This window comes from Raphanus sativus, chromosome 2 (genome assembly GCF_000801105.2).
Source record: "Raphanus sativus cultivar WK10039 chromosome 2, ASM80110v3, whole genome shotgun sequence".
Classification (NCBI taxonomy): Eukaryota; Viridiplantae; Streptophyta; class Magnoliopsida; order Brassicales; family Brassicaceae; genus Raphanus; species Raphanus sativus.
The window spans coordinates 39,077,222-39,095,612 of record NC_079512.1 but is presented as its reverse complement, the minus strand read 5'-3'; the positions used below and the strand labels follow the sequence as shown (position 1 = coordinate 39,095,612).

Genomic DNA, 18,391 nt, shown 5'->3' with positions numbered 1-18,391 from the left:
AAAGTGAGGTTTTCTACTTTCTTCATTTGTTCGTTCAGTCAGACTTTTGAATTTCTATGACTGATTTTATCTTGTTGTTGATGGGGACAGAGAAGAGGTGTTGTTGATGGTGTTGATTTTTGGAGCGACAGGGAAGTGAAGAAGATCGATGTAGATCGGATTTGTGAGAGGCTTGATGGTGGTTCTGTAGTCTTGTTGAGGAACTTGGCCACTCAAGCTCTGGAGAAGTTTTGAATTGCAAGTATGCTCACTCTACTTAACCTTAAAAAAGATTTAGACTCTTCTAGTATTGACAGTCCTTTTACTTGGCAGTACCTATGAGGTTGCTACAGCTTGTGCATTAGCTATAGGAGCAGATAAGCTTATCTGCATTATGGACGGTCCAATTCTTGATGAGAGTGGGCATCTGATTAGTTTCTTGACACTCCAAGAAGCAGATATGTTAGTGAGAAAACGGGCACAACAAAGCGACATTGCTGCTATTATGTAAAAGCTGTTGGAGATGGAAGTATCACTTATCACAACGAACCTCCTAACAACAACAACAACACCAACGGCAAGGATACTTATCCTTCTCATAACGGGAGACCACCATTTTGGGGAAACGGAAACCACACTCCAATCTTTCAGAACGGTGTTGGATTTGAGAATGGGAACGGATTATGGTCCGGTGAGCAAGGTTTTGCTATCGGTGGTGAGGAGAGACTAAGCCGTTTAAACGGTTATCTTTCTGAGTTGGCTGCTGCTGCGTTTGTCTGCAGAGTGAGTGTTTAATGAAAACCTTTTGTCTTGTTTCTTACCGGCAACTATTTTTATCTGAAACCGTTTGGTTCGAAGGGTGGAGTCAAAAGAGTACACTTGTTGGATGGTACTATAAGTGGCGTTCTGTTGTTGGAACTTTTCAAAAGAGATGGAATGGGGACTATGGTTGCTAGGTATACACATTTGTTTTCGGTCTTTATCGTTCTTACAGTGACTGTACTGATTGTTATGTGCATTTTGTCCACAGTGATGTGTACGAAGGAACCAGAGATGCCAAAGTGGATGATCTTGCGGGCATTAGACATATCATCAAACCCTTGGAGGAATCTGGGATTCTGGTTCGCAGAACGATGAGGAGGTTAAACACAAACCCATCTCAGTGTTTTATCGTTTCCGCTGTTAAAAGATTTGATCTTTGAGTGCAGTTACTGCGAGCTTTGGAGTCGTTCGTGGTTGTGGAAAGAGAAGGTCAGATCATCGCCTGTGCAGCTCTGTTTCCCTTCTTTGAAGACAAATGCGGAGAAGTAGCAGCCATTGCAGTTGCATCAGATTGCCGCGGTCAAGGCCAAGGCGATAAACTGCTAGGTAAAAAACGTTTTAAGCTACCGAAAAAGCTAGAGAAAACATCAATGACACACACGAATCTGTTTCTTGCAGATTACATAGAGAAAAAAGCTTCATCACTCGGGTTAGAGAAGCTGTTTCTACTAACAACACGAACAGCAGATTGGTTTGTGAGACGCGGGTTTCAAGAATGTTCAATCGAGGTGATACCAGAGAAGAGAAGACAGAGAATTAACCTCTCTAGAAAATCCAAGTACTACATGAAAAAGTTACTACCTGACCGGAGTGGCATTTCAGTGCTGAGAATATAAAACAGCAAGAAAGCAAACTCTGAGCAATATTGTAATAATATTTCCATATTGTTTGATTCCGGATTTGTGACTTTAAATTCATTCCAAAACAACAGTAGCACCAACCGCTTTGAGTTTCTCCATAATCTTCTCAGCTTCTTCTTTAGTGAGACCAAAAGACTGCTTACCGGATGAAGTTATATTTCCCAGTTCGAACTCGACATTAAACTGACAAACAAATATAAATTTCGTGTTTAAAATGTTAACAATCAATTTTTCAATGAAATTAACATGAGTATCGTCCATAAAGAAATAGTTAAATAGGTTCAAGTGCCCTAAAAATAAACCTTTGCATCATGAGGATTAATTATGATATTCCCTATGAATTGAAGCATTTTGTAGTTAGCGATGAGTAATGGTCAAGTCGTGGTACAAGGGACCCAGCAAGGTTTCGATTCGAATTAAAGCAAAAATGGGACAGCCAGTAGATTTTTATTGTATTAATTTGCTTTTTGCATGACTTTATAAACAAGAAAACAGACCAGAAGAAGCTAGATTTTTGAAAAAAGATTAGCTTAAAAAGCGAAGCTAAAAAGATCGTACCATTAACATGGGGAGGCCAAAGCCTCGTCAAAAGATGAGGGAAAGAGAGTTGTAGTAAAACCAGCCACATATCTCAAAAGCAGTTCCCACTACTTTTCATATTTTATTTTCTTAAATTAAAAAGGCACATATATGGAAGTGTTGAAACGATGGAATCAATGGACTAACTATTTATCTCAATTACTATTTACTTTTTATGGGCTGTTCACTAAATAAAAACATGATGGGTAAGGGGGACATGAACTTTCTTAAGTACATGCATGTGCAATCCATTGAAGACATAACATATGTATATATGTACGTATACACGGATCACAAAAAAGATTGGTCCCTTTACCTCTTTTATAAAGCAAAAGTTGAAAGATGCATTACTGCAAAGCCAATACAAATAAATGGTATCCATTAAGAACGACAAATGAATAGCTATCCCGTTCTGAGTAATTAATCCCTCTCTTGCAGGATCGAAGAAATCTCACTCTCCTCAGACTCTCAAACTCTCATCAATATCATCAACCGTAAAGAGATGAAGACGGAGATTTTTGGAATCCTTCGAGACATCTACCACTCTACTTTTTCATTCAAGTCGATTAGTTTCAATTTCATTCCTAGGCTAAACAATGTCAGGGCCGACCTTGTGGCTAAGCAGGCCTTATGGGCCATTAACATTTCTTAATCAATTATAAAAGCCCGTTTGCACAAAAAAAAGAATGCTGATTATTTTACTTTTGTTCAATACATACCACACATCAGAATGTGAACGGTAAGAACTGTTAATAATTGCAATATTCAGGTGTTGCCTAAACGTCAAATTGCTTGCATTGCTTGTAGTTAGACACTAGCCACTTGCTTGTAACATAAACAATTTGTTTATGTTTACGAATGATCAAAAACAGCTAATACACTTTCAGAAGCGTGCATGCCACTATAATAGCTACATTCACGAGATTCCACCAAAAAGATTCCTCAACCAAAGTAGGAGAGGAATGTAGAGGAACCTCTTCACAAGAACCAGAATGAAATGAAGTAGAACCACCTCTCTTTGATCTATTAGTAACATGGAATAAATAAATTATATACCTAAATTCGTAATAAATCTTGCTGAATTTGAAGTGCTGCTGTAGCATTAATATACGTTCGTATCCATTATGAATTCTGAATTCCAGTTAATCGTTTATGTGATTTGCCACAAGATAAGAGACTTGGGTTACAATTAAGTTCTAGTTTTCTCAAAAAACAGTTTGCACTTGATGTAAGAAAGTAGTTTTCTTTTGAATAAATTTAACATATATTCAAAAAAAAAATTAATCATTCAATTTAACAGTAACTAATTCATATCAAATGCTGACTGACATATTAAAAAAATAAAAAGAAGAAAAAAAAACAGGATATCGTTTAGAGCTTATAGTGTACGAAAAATAACACCTTCATTACAGAGGAAAAATTAAATTCTTTAGCATAAATCAAACTAATCACAAAACTTAACTCAAAGAAGAAAGCAAAAAATATATCGAAAAGCAAATTTCATATTATGAACGCATTATCTCAGTAGTAAACTCTCAATCCCAAGCCATCATTAACCATTCCCATACGTGTGAAACAACTATCTTAACCAACAAGGGCGCGTGCATATATATCAATATAAAAACCCTAAACCCTTTTACGTTGGCCGCCACGCACTAGCCCAAACCACCGGCTGATCTCTCCAACAAAGGAATATTCCGGTGGCATCAGAGCACGGTACCATCGACCAAACTCCTTCTTTATACCTCCTCAACAAAGCTCTGACGTCGTCCGCCACTTCATCACTATACCCCACGGCCCCAAACCCTCCGTTCCTCATCCTCCTCGACCACTTCCTCGCCGTCTCTCTCCTCTCCGTGGAACCCGACGGCTCACAAGCCACCAAATCAACGATCGCACGTCCCGCCACACGTTCAAGCATCAGCCTCTCGTTGCTCGTCCTCGGAAAACTCTCTTCCAACGACTCGAAACAAACCCTAAACCAACGCAGGCATTCTCCAAAAGATCTCAAGAACTCATCGTCAAAGCCTTCTTCTTCTCCGAAAAGATCAGCTTCTTCTTCGATGATGGTCACAATCCTCGGCCTTAACCGTCGGAAGTTAGATATCACAGCGTCTCTAGGGTTTCCACGAGGCGCGATCCCATGCATCGCGCCTACGCAGTTGATGGCCAAGACCTCGTCTGCTTTAACATCGAGCTCGTTGAGATCAAATTCGGACAAATCTCCAACGTGATGAATAATGTTAAATTTAAAAGGAACTCCCATGAGCCTAGCGAACTTCTCCATTCGGTTCCCAAGCTCTTTCATCATCCGATGCGACGCCGTTTGATCGTTGACGAATTTATTAGCGACCACTACTGTGGTTAGCCTTAGGTGTGGCGTGTCGTCTGACCTCGTGGCTAAAGCTTCTAGAAGAGTTGGCCATTGAGTGCAAAACGTCGAACTTATGTCAACGATGTGGATCTTTGCCTCTCCGTCTACTGCTTCCAAGATCGCTCCATTTGCCGCAACGTGTCCAAACGTGGCCCACGGGCTAACCTCTTGGAACTTGAGCACGGTCTTGCGCGTTGACTCGAAGGAGCAAGTCTTCTCTGTGGATGCAGCGGTGACCATGGTTCGGTAGCATCGTTCGCCTGAACCGGTCATGCGGTTGAAGAGAGCTTGGAGGAAGTAAGAAGCGAGTTTCTGATCGGTATCTCCGTATGGTGAAGAGAGCTCGTTGAGCGTCCAGAGTATTTGTTGAGCACGTGCGGTGTCCTTGTCGGAGAAGGCCTGTGCGGCTTCGAGTAGGATCGAGTCTGCCCACTTTGCATTGGATGAGACGTCGAAGGAAGGAGGAGTCTGAGGGATGGAGAAAGCGGAAGGGTCATTGTGGTGGCCGGAGGAGGAGTACGGTGAGGCCAAGGCAGCTGCGGCTGCGGTGGAGGAAGGGGTTGATGAGGTGGCGGGATGGTATTGGGTGGGAGTAGTGAAAGGAGAGTAGTAGCTGTTAGGATTGTTGTTGTGGTGATGAGAGGAAGAAGAGGAAAGGTCTTCTTCATCCATGAATAAGTTGTAGCATTCTTCGACAAGGTCGTTTGGTGGGAGGTTGTTGTAGTTGTAGTGATAAGCAGTTTGTGGAGAGCCACTAGTGGTGGTAGAGGTTCTGCTTAGCGAAGATTGATTTGTAATGATGCTATCGGATTGTTGCTGTTGTTGGAGACTGACTAACCTAAAGAGAGTATCCATTTTTCTCTCTTTAATATGAATAAGAAAATGTATAGAGGACAACAAGAGAGATGGGAGACCCACAATATCTAAGATTTAATACTTTGTTATGTATATTGCATCAGCATCATGTGTTTATATATATATATATTTTTTCTTCGGTGGGAGTGGGTGAATCTTTGATGAATATGAGTTGTAGAGAATGGGTTTGGTGGTCTTTGTGAGTTTTAAAATTAGTATTAGTAATTTAAAGAAAGAATGGACTCAATGGAGCATGGAAAGAGGATATTTCTGCATCGAATTGTTGTCCCATGTTTATCTTTTGGACTGAATAGATTGTTTGAATCTAATTGGGTTTAGTGAAGACATAATTAGAGAGAGAAAAGATGGGTCTTATTAAAACAATATTCTTTCTCTTTCAAGAATGTTTTTGTTTGTTTTTTTACTATAGCCCTAACTGATGATCGTTCAAATTAATTAACCATGGACACAACGATCCTACTAGTTTCACATTTACATTCTACATAAAATATTTAGTTATTTATAATGTTATAGTGGTTCTTAGGCACTTCTTCAATCTTGTCATAACTACACAAAGTATATAACTTATATATTGTTTATTTACGTGGGAATTGATTAGTTAGATAGTTTGGAGGTTTCATCAAGTATAAAAAGTTCTGACAAAAAGAAAATGAGAAAAAATAAACAATAGTTTCAAAAAGAAGAAGAAAAGGATAAGAAGGTCGATATCATGTAATGGCTTAGTGGGTTTCGCTTTTCCTTCTTTTTACATCGATCCACCCGACTAACCTCTCCGTATATTTCTTCTTCTACATTACGTCTCTCATGCAACATTGTAATTACGTTGGTTATTCACCACGCATATACATCACACATGTATATGAATATGTGATTCTGGACACCTAGAAAAATTGAAAACGACATGATACGTGTTGAACAGTTATATAATACAACGAAAATACCCCCCCCCCCAAGGCGTATATAATAAGCTGTTTCCTTATGTATAGGCCAAATATGTGAAACGAAATTGGTTCAAGTACTATGGTAATGGTGTAAAATAGAAAAAAGTAAAAGACTATTCTATACATCCTATCTCTAGTTCCAATCTATTTTCCATTATAAAATAAAATTTAGAGTAAAAATATTTCAATGATATTATATTTTTCACTCCATAATAGAATAAAATTGAGTTTATTCTATATATATAGTAAATTGTTTTTTTTGTTCATCATATTAGTTTTTGCTCTAAAATAGATTACATTAAAATATATTACAACGCTATTATAGGATTATTCTATTTTAGAATAAAAATTAGAGTAAATTATTGGAAATGGTATATATAGACCAATAGAAATTATAAAATGTCCTTGGCTACTCTGGTTTGCATATATGGTTATAGAATTTACCTAGAGACATGTGAATATACTTATATAACGGAGAGAGAATGTTTATAGGTGTGAGTGACTGGGAGCAGGCGTGAAGAAAAGCTGACGGCGTGCATCAACATCATCAAAGCTCCACATTTTTTTTGCCTCCTAACCTCTCTCTCCATTCTCTGCCACCACTTTTTCTTCCCTTTCTCTCTTGATCTTCTTCGTTATACCTTCTTTGCTGAGTATTCCAGATTTCCTCATTTCATTCATATTTTTATTTGTTTTTTCACACTAACCCGTACAAACCAAACCATGCGTCATATTTCATTCCCTTATTTAACAACATGGTGTAATTATTAATCACCGGAATCTAGGGCATGCTTATTTGTTTTATTCTCCTTCAATCCTATTGTTCTAATTAAAAACACTCTCCACTAACTAAGTCATACTATTTTCGTATCGATTCTATATATACCTTTCAATGTCCTCACTCTGAATTTCCCACCTGAGGATGTTAGTATTCTATATACTTTTTCAGATAGTTGTGCTTTTTTTCTGTTCATTTTACGCATATGTTCATTGGTTTATGCATATAAGAACCCTTAATTAGCCAACGGCACTTATGCATAGCTCATCATGATTTTCTCGTTTGTCTCGATACAAAGCAACAAAGCATTATTGTCTACCCCAAGCTCATGCCCTTAATTTGTTGAATTTCGTTTAAAATCCCAAGTCTCAACTCTAGAACTGGAACATTTGATTGACAAGTACCGCTACAAACTGAAGGAATCATCAGTTTTAAAAATGACTAACGGAATTGAATAGAACAATAGATTTGCTAAAAAACAAGTCGTGATATCAATTTTATTTTTTTGGTTAATGAATAACGATATCACATAGCTAAGTGATTAGTCAGTCAAAATTCACATGCTCGCGAATCCTGATACTCTTCCGTACTATATTATCAAATAAAGCTATGTGACAAAACTTCAGACAAATTCAGATACATATGCCATGTCGTCTTGTTAAAATTCTAGACCAATAAATGAACAAAGCGATCAAATATACTATAAATATATAAGAATAGATTAGTGCCTAGGCTACATACAATGTCGTAGATATATACCTGTCACGAGTCATCACCTCACCTCTGGTAGATCAAGTTCTCTTGAGTTTCTTCTACAATTATTAGAAGGAACCCCACACTCTGCATCGCTGTCCCTTTATTCGAAGCCTATCGTGTTTTGCAGTTTAGTTTCCAATATCATTTCTCGAAACCTGTTATTGCGTTCTAGGAAAAAGTCTCATCTTCATTTTCTGAAGATCCAGCTTATTTCATATATATATTAGTATCAGTTATGCGCCAGTGTATCTATGCAAAGTTGATTGCATAACCTATGCCTGTCAAGATATAAAAACATGTTTATGCACTAATAATTTGTTTGTTACGTTATGCATATACACGCTTAGATAAAGCGGAGTATTATACATCACTCTGCATGGTCAATGCTTATTTTTATGATTTTTAAGATGGTTTAAATTCATGCTTTGTTTAACTATTTTGTCATCGTCCAATAAGCCATAGACAAAAAATAACATGTAGGTCTCCCATCAGTCACATTAAGGTTAAAAAGGGACTTCTGAGTACTCAATTCGTACCATATAAGTTCTATGAACAAATGATGTAGAAAGAACACACATTAATAAGACCAACTCAATCAACCTAACGCAAAAAGTTGACATGACTATTCCCACTGAAAATGTATATAAGTGACACCAGGTAATGTGTTTCTTCAATTGTACAATTTTGTATCTAACATATACCAAACAGTAATAATCAGTTATAGTTAGTGATTATAAAACCGGACCAGAAACTGAACCGGAAAGTTTTTGGATCACGGTTCAATATTGTTCAATCGGGTCAAACCTAGTTCAATAATCTGGTTTAATATATTTTTATTTTATAAATTTAAAAGTAATGTTAGTAAATATAATAAATAATTAAAATATAAATAAATTTTAAACATAAAATATTATAAATATAAACTAATAATTTTATGTTTATATGAATGATTTATAAACTTTTGATAGTTTTAGGAGTTTAATAATTTTGAGATCTAATCTGGTTACGTGAACAGTTCATAGTCGAACCAATTATTAGATCCAACCCGAATAGATATTCGGTTTATGATTGAATCCGGTCCAACCGTCGGGTCGGTCCGGTTTTAGAAACACCGGTTATAATAGAAATGAAAGTGTATTAATTGAGGTGGTTTATCTGGTAGGCGAATTAGAGAAGTCAATATGGCAACAGAGCCCATAATCTGTAAGGCCTTAAAGACCAATGCAGAATTAGGCCGTATGAGTAAGTCATACACACATAGAGACGATGAAGAAAAATTTGCTATATATACAGTAAGAAAACCCACTTAGAGCTCACTAAATGCCTTCACAATGAAAACATTGTAAAGGCCCACGAATAGCCTAAATCCGCTTACGATTTTCTAAAAAATGAAATCTTCGAGGGAGTCATAAACATGTGACTAGGATTTGACACTTTAGTGTTACAAAACAAAAAGAGAGGATATGACACTTTAGTTATTAACTTTTTTTTTTTTGAACAAAAAAAAAAAAAAAAAAAAGTTAATATTGATCTAGTCCCTTTAAATTATACAATCTGGTTACGTGAACAGTTCATTAGTTAAGTCTGGTTGTTCAAAAAAAAAAAAGTTATTAACTTATTATAATATTGATCTAGTCCCTTTAAATTATACAATGGTTTAATTTTATAAAACAACCAGACTTAACTAATGGAGCTGACATCGAACGTTGTTTATTTAAATGTATTTGAACGGTTCATATTTCGCGATATTATTATAATTGAATGGGTGAAAGTTAGTCCATTCCATTCATTTCATTTTAATTGCCATATGTATTAAAAAATAAGTGATTTATATATTTCTGAAATAAAAACATAATTACCTATACATTCAACCAAATTTTAACCAATACAAAATAAATTTGAAAATTTTATTGATAAAATTTTAAAACAATATTTATTTTGAAACAATTTTTTTTCCTACAACAGTTAAACTGAAAATGGAAAAAATATACGATTACCAATCAAGTTTTTTATCATTATTTTATTAGTATGAAGTATTCTGAACTTATAGAAATATTCAAACTAATCTCTAAACAAAAGTACAATTTACATATATACACCCAAATACATGCCCTTTATCTTTAGCGTATTATCCAGAATGAAACATGTTATCCATCTTCCTATCCTCTCTCAGTGCAAAGTTTTGACCATGTATTTGTAACATGTTTGTATCGATGTCACGAAGCTCACATCTTTGTAAATAAATACATGTAATATTGGCAAGAAACAGCACAACATATGGAATGATCTACTCAAAATTTTTTTAGTTTACTTTTATTTATCCTGGAAAATGGTGGAAGCCTTTTATTGAATACAATAAAATGTCGGTATGGAATGAAAAAGAACATGTCTTTGACAAAATGGAAATTGAAAAATTCAACTTTTAAGATTATTAATTTTAAAAAGACGTGTGTGAACAGTTTATTCTAATAGAAATAAAAACACTGGTCTATCTTTTCCAACAACGTCGTCGCCACCAATATATACCTGGAAACTTATAGACTAACCAACAATATGTATTAATTGAGGCAAAATTTTGGATTTATTTTTCTTTTGCTTATTTTAAAAATACTTGGATATAGAGAGCTTAGACAAAAAGGAGCAAAAAAAAAAGTAAAAGTGGATTAGAATAAAAAAAGTGAGTGATATAGAAAAGGTCGTCCGATGTGGATATGAATCAGCAAGTAGTTATCCCATCTCTGTTTGAAACTGGATCAGCTGTGTGGGACCCAATTTCGACGTGTTCACAGTTCACATTCCCGAGTTTCCACCATTAAATACTATTTTAATTAATTTTATCCGACCAAGATAGAATTATAAATTGGTCTTTGCCATTGCTTCTCCTTCCCTCTCCGATATTCTTTCCTTTTTTTTTTTCTTCTCTGCGATAGATAACGTCTTCTTTCCAGGAAAAAATATTTCTATCTTTGATCTAGAAACTCAAAAACATAAAAAGAATCAGAGTTTAATTGTGAATATAGAAGAAAATCATTCTTTTTTAATTTTCTTCTAATCTGACCTGCAATTAAAGTTAAACAAATTAAACTTATCAATATCAGAATTCAATTACAAAATATTGTAAGTAATCGTGTTATTATTTTCTTACGTAGATTTATCAATCTGTTTCTCTAGATCCTTGTTTGTTATTATTTTTTTAGATTTAATTTCCTGAATCCGATTTCTCCTATAACTTGTTACAGAAGAAAACAAAAAAAAAATATGGAGAACATCGACGTTATCTCACCGGAGAACGCCTCAGGACCACCATCGCCACCACCTCCTCCTCCTCCAGTAAAGTCAAACTCCGGTTCGAAGAAGTCAACGGTACAAAAATGCGATAGATTTGCTTCTAAAGCTACAAGAGATGCATGGGATCGTATGTTCGACGAAGCTCATGGAGCTGATGTTTTGATCCATACGGATGATAGTGGCTTGATCTACGCGCATTCTAACGTCATCGTAAGTTCTTTAAACATGTTTTAATCGAATAATTAGGTATATGAAACATTTTTAATATTGAATATTCATCTAATAAAGCGTATGTTTAAATCTATTAAACAGGGAATGGCTTCTGATGTAATTAGAGGAATGATAAAGCAAGATAAGAGAAACTCTCGCCGTAAATCAATCTCAATCCTCGGCGTTCCTCACGACGCTGTTCGCGTTTTCGTTAGATTCTTATACTCTTCTTGGTAAGTCTTATCTTCTTAATCACCAAAACATCTTTGGTGGTTATATAACAAATACTTTTTTTTTTGGTTATAACAATACTTTAACCTAAAAAAAAACCTTTTGGTTTCTTGTGCAGCTACGAGAAACAAGACATGGAAGATTTCGCAATGCATCTTCTCGTGCTATCACACGTCTACGTGGTTCCGCAACTAAAACGAGTGTGCGAGTCTCATTTCGAAAACACTTTGCTCAACAAAGAGAATGTGATTGATGTGTTTCAGCTAGCTCTTCTCTGTGACGCTCCTCGTCTAGGTCTTCTCTGTCACAGAATGATTCTAAAGAGCTTTGAAGAAGTCTCTAATTCTCAAGGATGGATAGCGATGAAACAAAGTCACCCTAGTCTTCATAAAGAGCTCTTACGCTCTGTCTCTTACGAACTTAACGTAAGTAAAATTACCAAACATGGAGCTTATGTCTTGTTATTTTCTTTTATAGTTGTCTGATTCAGATAAGTTATTTTTTTATTCAGAGCTTGAAGCAAAGAAGCAGGAAACAGAAAGAGATACAGACATACACTCAGCTGTATGATGCAATGGAAGCTTTTGTCCACATATGTAGAGATGGATGCAGAGAGATTGGTCCAACAAAGATCGAAACCCCGCATGTCTCTTGTGGGTTTCAAGCGTGCAACGGTTTGGAGATGTTGTTGAAACATTTGGCGGTATGTAAACTGAGATCAATCCCTGGTGGTTGCAGCCGTTGTAAGAGAATGTGGCAGCTTCTTGAGCTTCATTCACGTATTTGTGTAGACTCGGAGCAATGTAAAGTCCCTCTTTGCAGTAGCTTCAAAGAGAGGATGAAGAAACAAAACAGGAAAGATGAGAAGAGATGGAAACTGTTGGTGAAGAATGTTTTGAGCACCAAAAGAATAGGAGGATCTCCTTTCTTTTTGCAGGCAATTGATGTTACTATGTGACATTATTATTTTATTTCATAATAGTTAGAGATTAGATGTGTAATATAAATAGGTAGAAGTTTTTTTTTTTTGTGAAGAGAGAGATAGAGAAATTCAAACAATTTTCACTCTCTAGTTACATCACAAACCTCGTTTAAAAGAGTGTGTTTGATCATAATACCATGAGTGTTATGGAATTCTTGTGACATGGTAATAATAATAAGAAGATTATCATTTTTCTTGTTTTCAAAATCTCAAATAACCTTCTATGATTTGTCCATAATAACATAATAGTTTTGCAGCTAATCTTGTCCAAAATTTCTCCGCAAGACCTTTATTCATCATGTTTTGAATTTCTTTTCTCATAAAATCTTAGTGAAAAGCCACACAATCAAATTTTCAGAAAGTAATTAAAAAGACCAAAGCAACTTATCTTTTGCAGGGGTCTTCCTACTAAAATTTTGGCCTTTGACTTTGTTTTGGACTTGCGTACGGACATACTTTAAACTTCAAATAAAACTGGACTGCGGCCCAAGTCGTTATTCTCTATGGATTTTTGTCTTTTTGATTACAGCACATAACATAATAGATGTATGTCTAATGTCATAATAGTTTCATTACTTGTGTATATATACAGTAAGAAATCTATAAATTAACAATATTAGAACTATAATATTTTATTAATTTATTTTACAATTTTTTAGATTTTCTATTTTTGAGTATAATGTTTATAAAATAAAAAATAATGATTTTACTGTATATACATTTATTGAGTTTTGTGACTTTTACATGAATTTTATTACATTCCTTTATGTATATAGTATATATTTCATAACATTAATTTACTAAACGTTATCATAATATATTAAAATGTTTAAAATATAGAAAACAAATAATAAAATGGTTTGTTTATATATATATATATATAATATATATATATATATATATATAAGCCTTTTAAAGATTAATAGATAAATAACTATTGTACTAATTTGAAGTTTGTACGTGTCTTAATAATATTTATTAAATGTGCAAGACATTAAAATAAAATTTACAACTAAAATTTCTAAAAAGTGTTTTTTTGAATTCACATATCCTATATACTTCTATTATTATCGTTTTTGGTTAATTTTTATTTACATATTATTCTTGAGGTAGAGAAATTAGACCGACAAAAAACGATATTTCTAATTTACTTTGCCACTGCCATTGTATTGAAAATCTTCTTTGTCGTTTTCTTTCTTTTATTTTCAAAAGACAAAATATTTATGTAGCTTCACTAATGTTACATCATTTTCCTTGCGGACGCACTCGCATAATGAATATTCCCTTCGAATAAATATCGCGGCCATGTTTTTGTGGGGATATATGTGAATGAGATGTTTGGGTGTTGAACAAAGTACTCGTAATTCCTATATCCTAGTGCTTTTGTGGCCTTAAACGTCACTTCTATATGAAGATGCAGTTACTGCATCTTCACTATTACTCTAAATAATATAACTCTGATCTTCTACTACTTGAGAACCTCGTGAAGACTTGCCCTTTCTTTGCTAGCTATAAGCTTTAAGGGAAAACATATTTAGTCCCCAAGTATATTTCAGAAATGAATTCTAAGATAGCTTAATATTATATATATATCATATGTATATATATATACACACACACATATATGTGGTAAATCAAAATTCATGTTCAATCCGTTTTGAATGTGATGTTTCAGAGAATCTCGTATGTTTCGAAATAGAAGATGTGTTTTTAAATTTTTAGATAAAAATAGTTTCTAGAATATTTGTATTTTCATTTAAAACATCTTATATTTTAGAGTAGAGAGAGTACACAATTTCGGATTTTGGTTTGTATTTGTCAATAAACTATACACTGATTCACAAAATCGCAAATCTATGAATCACTGAGGCTGCAATTGGAAAAAAAATCTGCATATTTAGCAAAAAAGAAGAAGAAAGTAATCTGCATGCATGGCTACATGTTTTATTAGAGAAAAAAACGGATCCGATTGACCATCAAAACATCCCTACATATATCGCCAAGAAATGCTAAATTAAATAAACTCACAACAGCTAAAAACCAAACCTCCGGTCAACATACGCACGTATATGACAATCTTTATAACTAAAATATAATCCAGAAACACAAAGTAGTATGTTATCTCCACATGTCTTATGATGCGATGAACAAGACCTTATAGTATAAACTATCCCTGACTCGTTCAGTGCTCACGACTCGACAATACCTCTTTTGGACAAAGACACGTTCTAATTAAAAACCCAATTCAAAGGTTTCAATCATGCTACTGCAAACCAACAAAGAAACATATAAATCTATCAGTTTAACATCTTCGGGACCATTGAATGGAGAAAAAGCGTGGTCCATGATATTGATATTCATATCATTTACACAGAAGATTTTGCGATATCAAAATGTTTTTATCCTCCAGTATCCATCAAGGATCAAAATCTCGAATTAGCAAAGTACTGAGAACCAAATCCCACCTACAAAAGAACAACTAAACTAATATACAAATCATAGTATTATACACTCTTTAAAATGAATCTTTTCTCTAGCTAGTTTGAATGGATTTTTTAGTGGGTGTTCAAAAAGTGTATATAAATAATGGTTTGATATTGGTAAGATTATCTTTAAAACGTGGAATTTAAAAACGCACTTTTACAGGTTATATGACACAATAGTGGTAACGTTATCATTATCGGTATAACATTCTGTACATTGATATTTTCCTACTATCATAATTGTTATTTTGTCTGCAATATGATCAGATTCGTACAGAATGTAACTACTTCATCCGACGTATGAAAGCGTTCATGATAATTAAAATAAAACTGCGTCGGTATTTTAACATAGCCAGAGAAAAAAGTGTCTTAAAGCTAGATCCATTGACAAGACAAGAAGACACAAACCCAAAAGTAGGAGATATTGCCTCTTACCACTACTTTAACACCAACACTAACATAAACAAAACTAAAAAGACCTAACAAGAGATCTTAAAAGAGTTTAAAGAGATCAACTCCTAATATGACATGGACTGCTGGAAGATTAATAAAACTATTATCAAGCGTTTTAAAAAAACTTTAGAACTCCCTAGGGTCCACAAAAATAGAAGGGCCAGGTGGAGATTTGGTCCAATCACCAAGAGCGCCGTCACTGTAGTCTTCTCCAAGTCGTTTAATGCACCAAAGATCCTCTTCGCACGATAACACTTTCCAGTGTGGTATCCCTCGCCGCAACGGCTCTTCTCCGGCGACTTCCGTCGCCAAAACGCCGCAACCTCCTCCCTTGGCCAGATTGTGAGCGTGTCCGCACAGAGACTTCACCATCTTCGCCGCACGTGGACCTTCCCCTCCAATCCCGTACATAAAATGAAGCCCAAACGGTTTAAAAACAGAGGGTATCGAAGGGAGTTTCAAAAACGGCAGCGTTTTATCAACCACGCGAGTCGTTTTAGCCATTGCACGCCTCCACAGCGACGCACCACGGACCTCTAACCGGAACGAGTCTTTGCAGTTCCAAACGCTCAACACGGCCCATGACTCCGGCGGGTACTCAAGAAACTTAGCCGAACCGGGCCATGATCCAGACCCGGATCCGTAACAGCTGTCACGTGGCACCGCGACGAAAGTCCCTAGAGAGAGTTTGTTATTCAGCACCGAATCAATATCTCGCGGGAAAAACTCTGTTGTGCTGAACCGGAGTCGGTATAACGACTCTGCATCAACCGGGTCCAATTTAATAACTGTGACACGACGCGAGACGTTGACTTTGTGAGCGTAAACCGGATTGACCAAAATCGACGGTTTACGAAACTCGGAGTAACCGCATTTCCCGGTGAAAAGATTAACCGAAGCTTGGTTTTCATTTTCAGTTGCTATATACGAATATTCTGCACCGTTCTGCATGAACCATGCTTCCATCATCTTCACCAGCTTAAACGCTATGCCTTGCCTCCTGCATAGTTAGCGAGTTAATAATTAGTATTAGCTACCTTCCCTAATCGGTAATCAAAATATCATTTTACTTGCGTGATTAGTGGGAGTAACGGAACGTTACCTGTGAGTAGGAGAGACACGAAGGCCCAAAACGTAGGCGAGTTTTGTGTAAAGAGGCTTAACGGTGTCGTTTTGGGACTTGTGATTTAAATCGTGTTTTTTGCCACATGTAACGGTTTTGATACAACCTCTAATCATGCCCACTATCTCCTTCTTCTCAGTACCCATCTCAGCCACCTGTTACAACCATATTATTAAAATTTTCCGTTATTAATAAATCGAAAAGTTTCTAACTTTATGAGTTAGCTAACTCGACCAACTTGGTTCAAAATATAGAAATTAATGATAAGCCTTTTGATCTTTTCAAGACTCAAGAGTGAACTTGAATTAAAATTAAAATTTTCTATTAATGGAAATGGGTTTTTAGATTAACCAAAAGTTGAGAAGTTGGAAGTATCCTTGAAATCATCTTATCCTTAAGCTTCACAAAGCAGAGGAGGAAGAAGAAGAAGAAGAGACACTTTCAAAGAAGTAAAAGAAACATATTAGAAGGTTAGAAATTTACCAACATAAGATAAGAAGGTGAATGTCGGATCCTACAAATGGGGTCACCCAAAAGGTCGGTGAAGAGAGAAAGCTTGCCGCTTGGACCAACCTCGCAACGTCGCTCCACATCCTCCACACCGGCTAAGTCTTTGCTCGGGTCGTATTCTCTAACCACCGTCATATTTTGCTTTCTTTAGAGAGAGAGAGAGAGAGAGAGAGAGAGAGAGAGAGAGAGAGAGAGAGAGAGAGAGAGAGAGAAAGCAGAGCAAAGAGAAAGAAGAAGACAGAGTTTGAGAGAAGTAAGGGAAGTAGATAGGGTTTATATAGATAGGAAGGTGAGTGTGTAAAATGAGTGAAGCGAGGGAAGATTATACGAGAGGAAAGAGAAGCATTTATTGAAAAGTTATATCGTATGTAATAGCGTGAGGTATAAGTAATGAAGAGGGAAGCTATAAGAGTTTATAGGATTTGGATGTAAAAGGAAATCGAAAAAGACTTAAAAAAAGAAAATTCGGCTACCTTTTTATTTATGATGAGGTTTAAAAGTTGGAGAGGGCGAGTAGTTCATGATTGATAGAGGTTTAAAGTTCTCAATCCTATGTATAGTCTTATACAGTTTCCATTTGTTTTACTCTTTCACTAGTAATACTTCTAACCAGTATTCAAGGTCTTCTATTCTTTTTGTTTATTTAGCGGATTAAGGAATTATTAAAAGAATTTTGACCCAAAAAAAAGGAATTATTAAAAGAATTAACCACCAAATTTTCTTTAAAAATTACTACCTCGCAGAGAAAAAAAAAATATGATAAAACATGTAATTTAGCAGTCGAGTCGTCGCTATGTCACCATCACCAAAACAAAAACGTTAAAATTGTTTTCTGTTGGATGATGCAAGAAGAAAAAAAAACCAGACAAATATATATTCCTTTTGGTATTTTCTCCAAAAATGATTTATGTTGAATATGTTGAAGTGCGCTGTGAAATTCAGTAAACTCAATACTAAGTATGTAAATAAATCTCTAATAATCAGAGACATTAAATGACATTTTTCCTCCACGAAGTAAAACAGCAGTATTTTGAAAAATAGTGGGCTTTCAATGTCTTAATGATGAGTAGATTAATGGTGATTAAGACGAGCATTGATGTCGAAACCTTGCCCAAAAGGAAGAGTTGTAAGTGGGAGTGAGAAGTG

At 35.4% G+C, this 18,391-nt stretch overlaps 3 protein-coding genes and 1 pseudogene across 3 annotated transcripts; 2 read left to right on the top strand and 2 right to left on the bottom strand.

The window, feature by feature from the left end:
- Positions 1–1,753, top strand: part of LOC130508728 (probable amino-acid acetyltransferase NAGS2, chloroplastic) — a 2,067-nt pseudogene extending 314 nt beyond the window's left edge.
- Positions 1,754–3,624: 1,871 nt separating this feature from the next.
- On the bottom strand, positions 3,625–5,631 carry LOC130508335 (protein SHORT-ROOT). The gene has a single exon (XM_057003788.1). It carries the CDS (start codon positions 5,467–5,469, stop codon positions 3,877–3,879), a length of 1,593 nt encoding a protein of 530 aa, XP_056859768.1. The 5' UTR covers positions 5,470–5,631; the 3' UTR covers positions 3,625–3,876.
- A 5,194-nt stretch (positions 5,632–10,825) lies between these two features.
- On the top strand, positions 10,826–12,867 carry LOC130508334 (BTB/POZ and TAZ domain-containing protein 5-like). The gene is made up of 5 exons (XM_057003786.1): positions 10,826–11,082; positions 11,205–11,463; positions 11,566–11,696; positions 11,813–12,119; positions 12,206–12,867. Exons 2-5 carry the CDS (start codon positions 11,224–11,226, stop codon positions 12,650–12,652), a joined length of 1,125 nt encoding a protein of 374 aa, XP_056859766.1. The 5' UTR covers positions 10,826–11,082; positions 11,205–11,223; the 3' UTR covers positions 12,653–12,867.
- A 2,656-nt stretch (positions 12,868–15,523) lies between these two features.
- Positions 15,524–17,621, bottom strand: LOC130499123 (probable N-acetyltransferase HLS1). The gene is made up of 3 exons (XM_056993030.1): positions 17,219–17,621; positions 16,715–16,890; positions 15,524–16,612 (listed from the first exon to the last, which is right to left on the bottom strand). The coding sequence occupies exons 1-3, from the start codon at positions 17,378–17,380 to the stop codon at positions 15,739–15,741; spliced, it is 1,212 nt and encodes a 403-aa protein (XP_056849010.1). The 5' UTR covers positions 17,381–17,621; the 3' UTR covers positions 15,524–15,738.
- Positions 17,622–18,391: the final 770 nt, after the last annotated feature.

Coding starts and splice junctions, on each gene's coding strand:
- LOC130508335 (XM_057003788.1), bottom strand. CDS start 5,469: ATGGATACTCTCTTTAGGTTAGTCAGTCTCCAACAACAGCAACAATCC.
- LOC130508334 (XM_057003786.1), top strand. CDS start 11,224: ATGGAGAACATCGACGTTATCTCACCGGAGAACGCCTCAGGACCACCA. Junction 11,697..11,812: donor AGATTCTTATACTCTTCTTG/GTAAGTCTTATC, acceptor TTTCTTGTGCAG/CTACGAGAAACAAGACATGG. Junction 12,120..12,205: donor CTGTCTCTTACGAACTTAAC/GTAAGTAAAATT, acceptor TTTTTTATTCAG/AGCTTGAAGCAAAGAAGCAG.
- LOC130499123 (XM_056993030.1), bottom strand. CDS start 17,380: ATGACGGTGGTTAGAGAATACGACCCGAGCAAAGACTTAGCCGGTGTG. Junction 16,891..17,218: donor CACCTTCTTATCTTATGTTG/GTAAATTTCTAA, acceptor TGGTTGTAACAG/GTGGCTGAGATGGGTACTGA. Junction 16,613..16,714: donor CGTGTCTCTCCTACTCACAG/GTAACGTTCCGT, acceptor CTAACTATGCAG/GAGGCAAGGCATAGCGTTTA.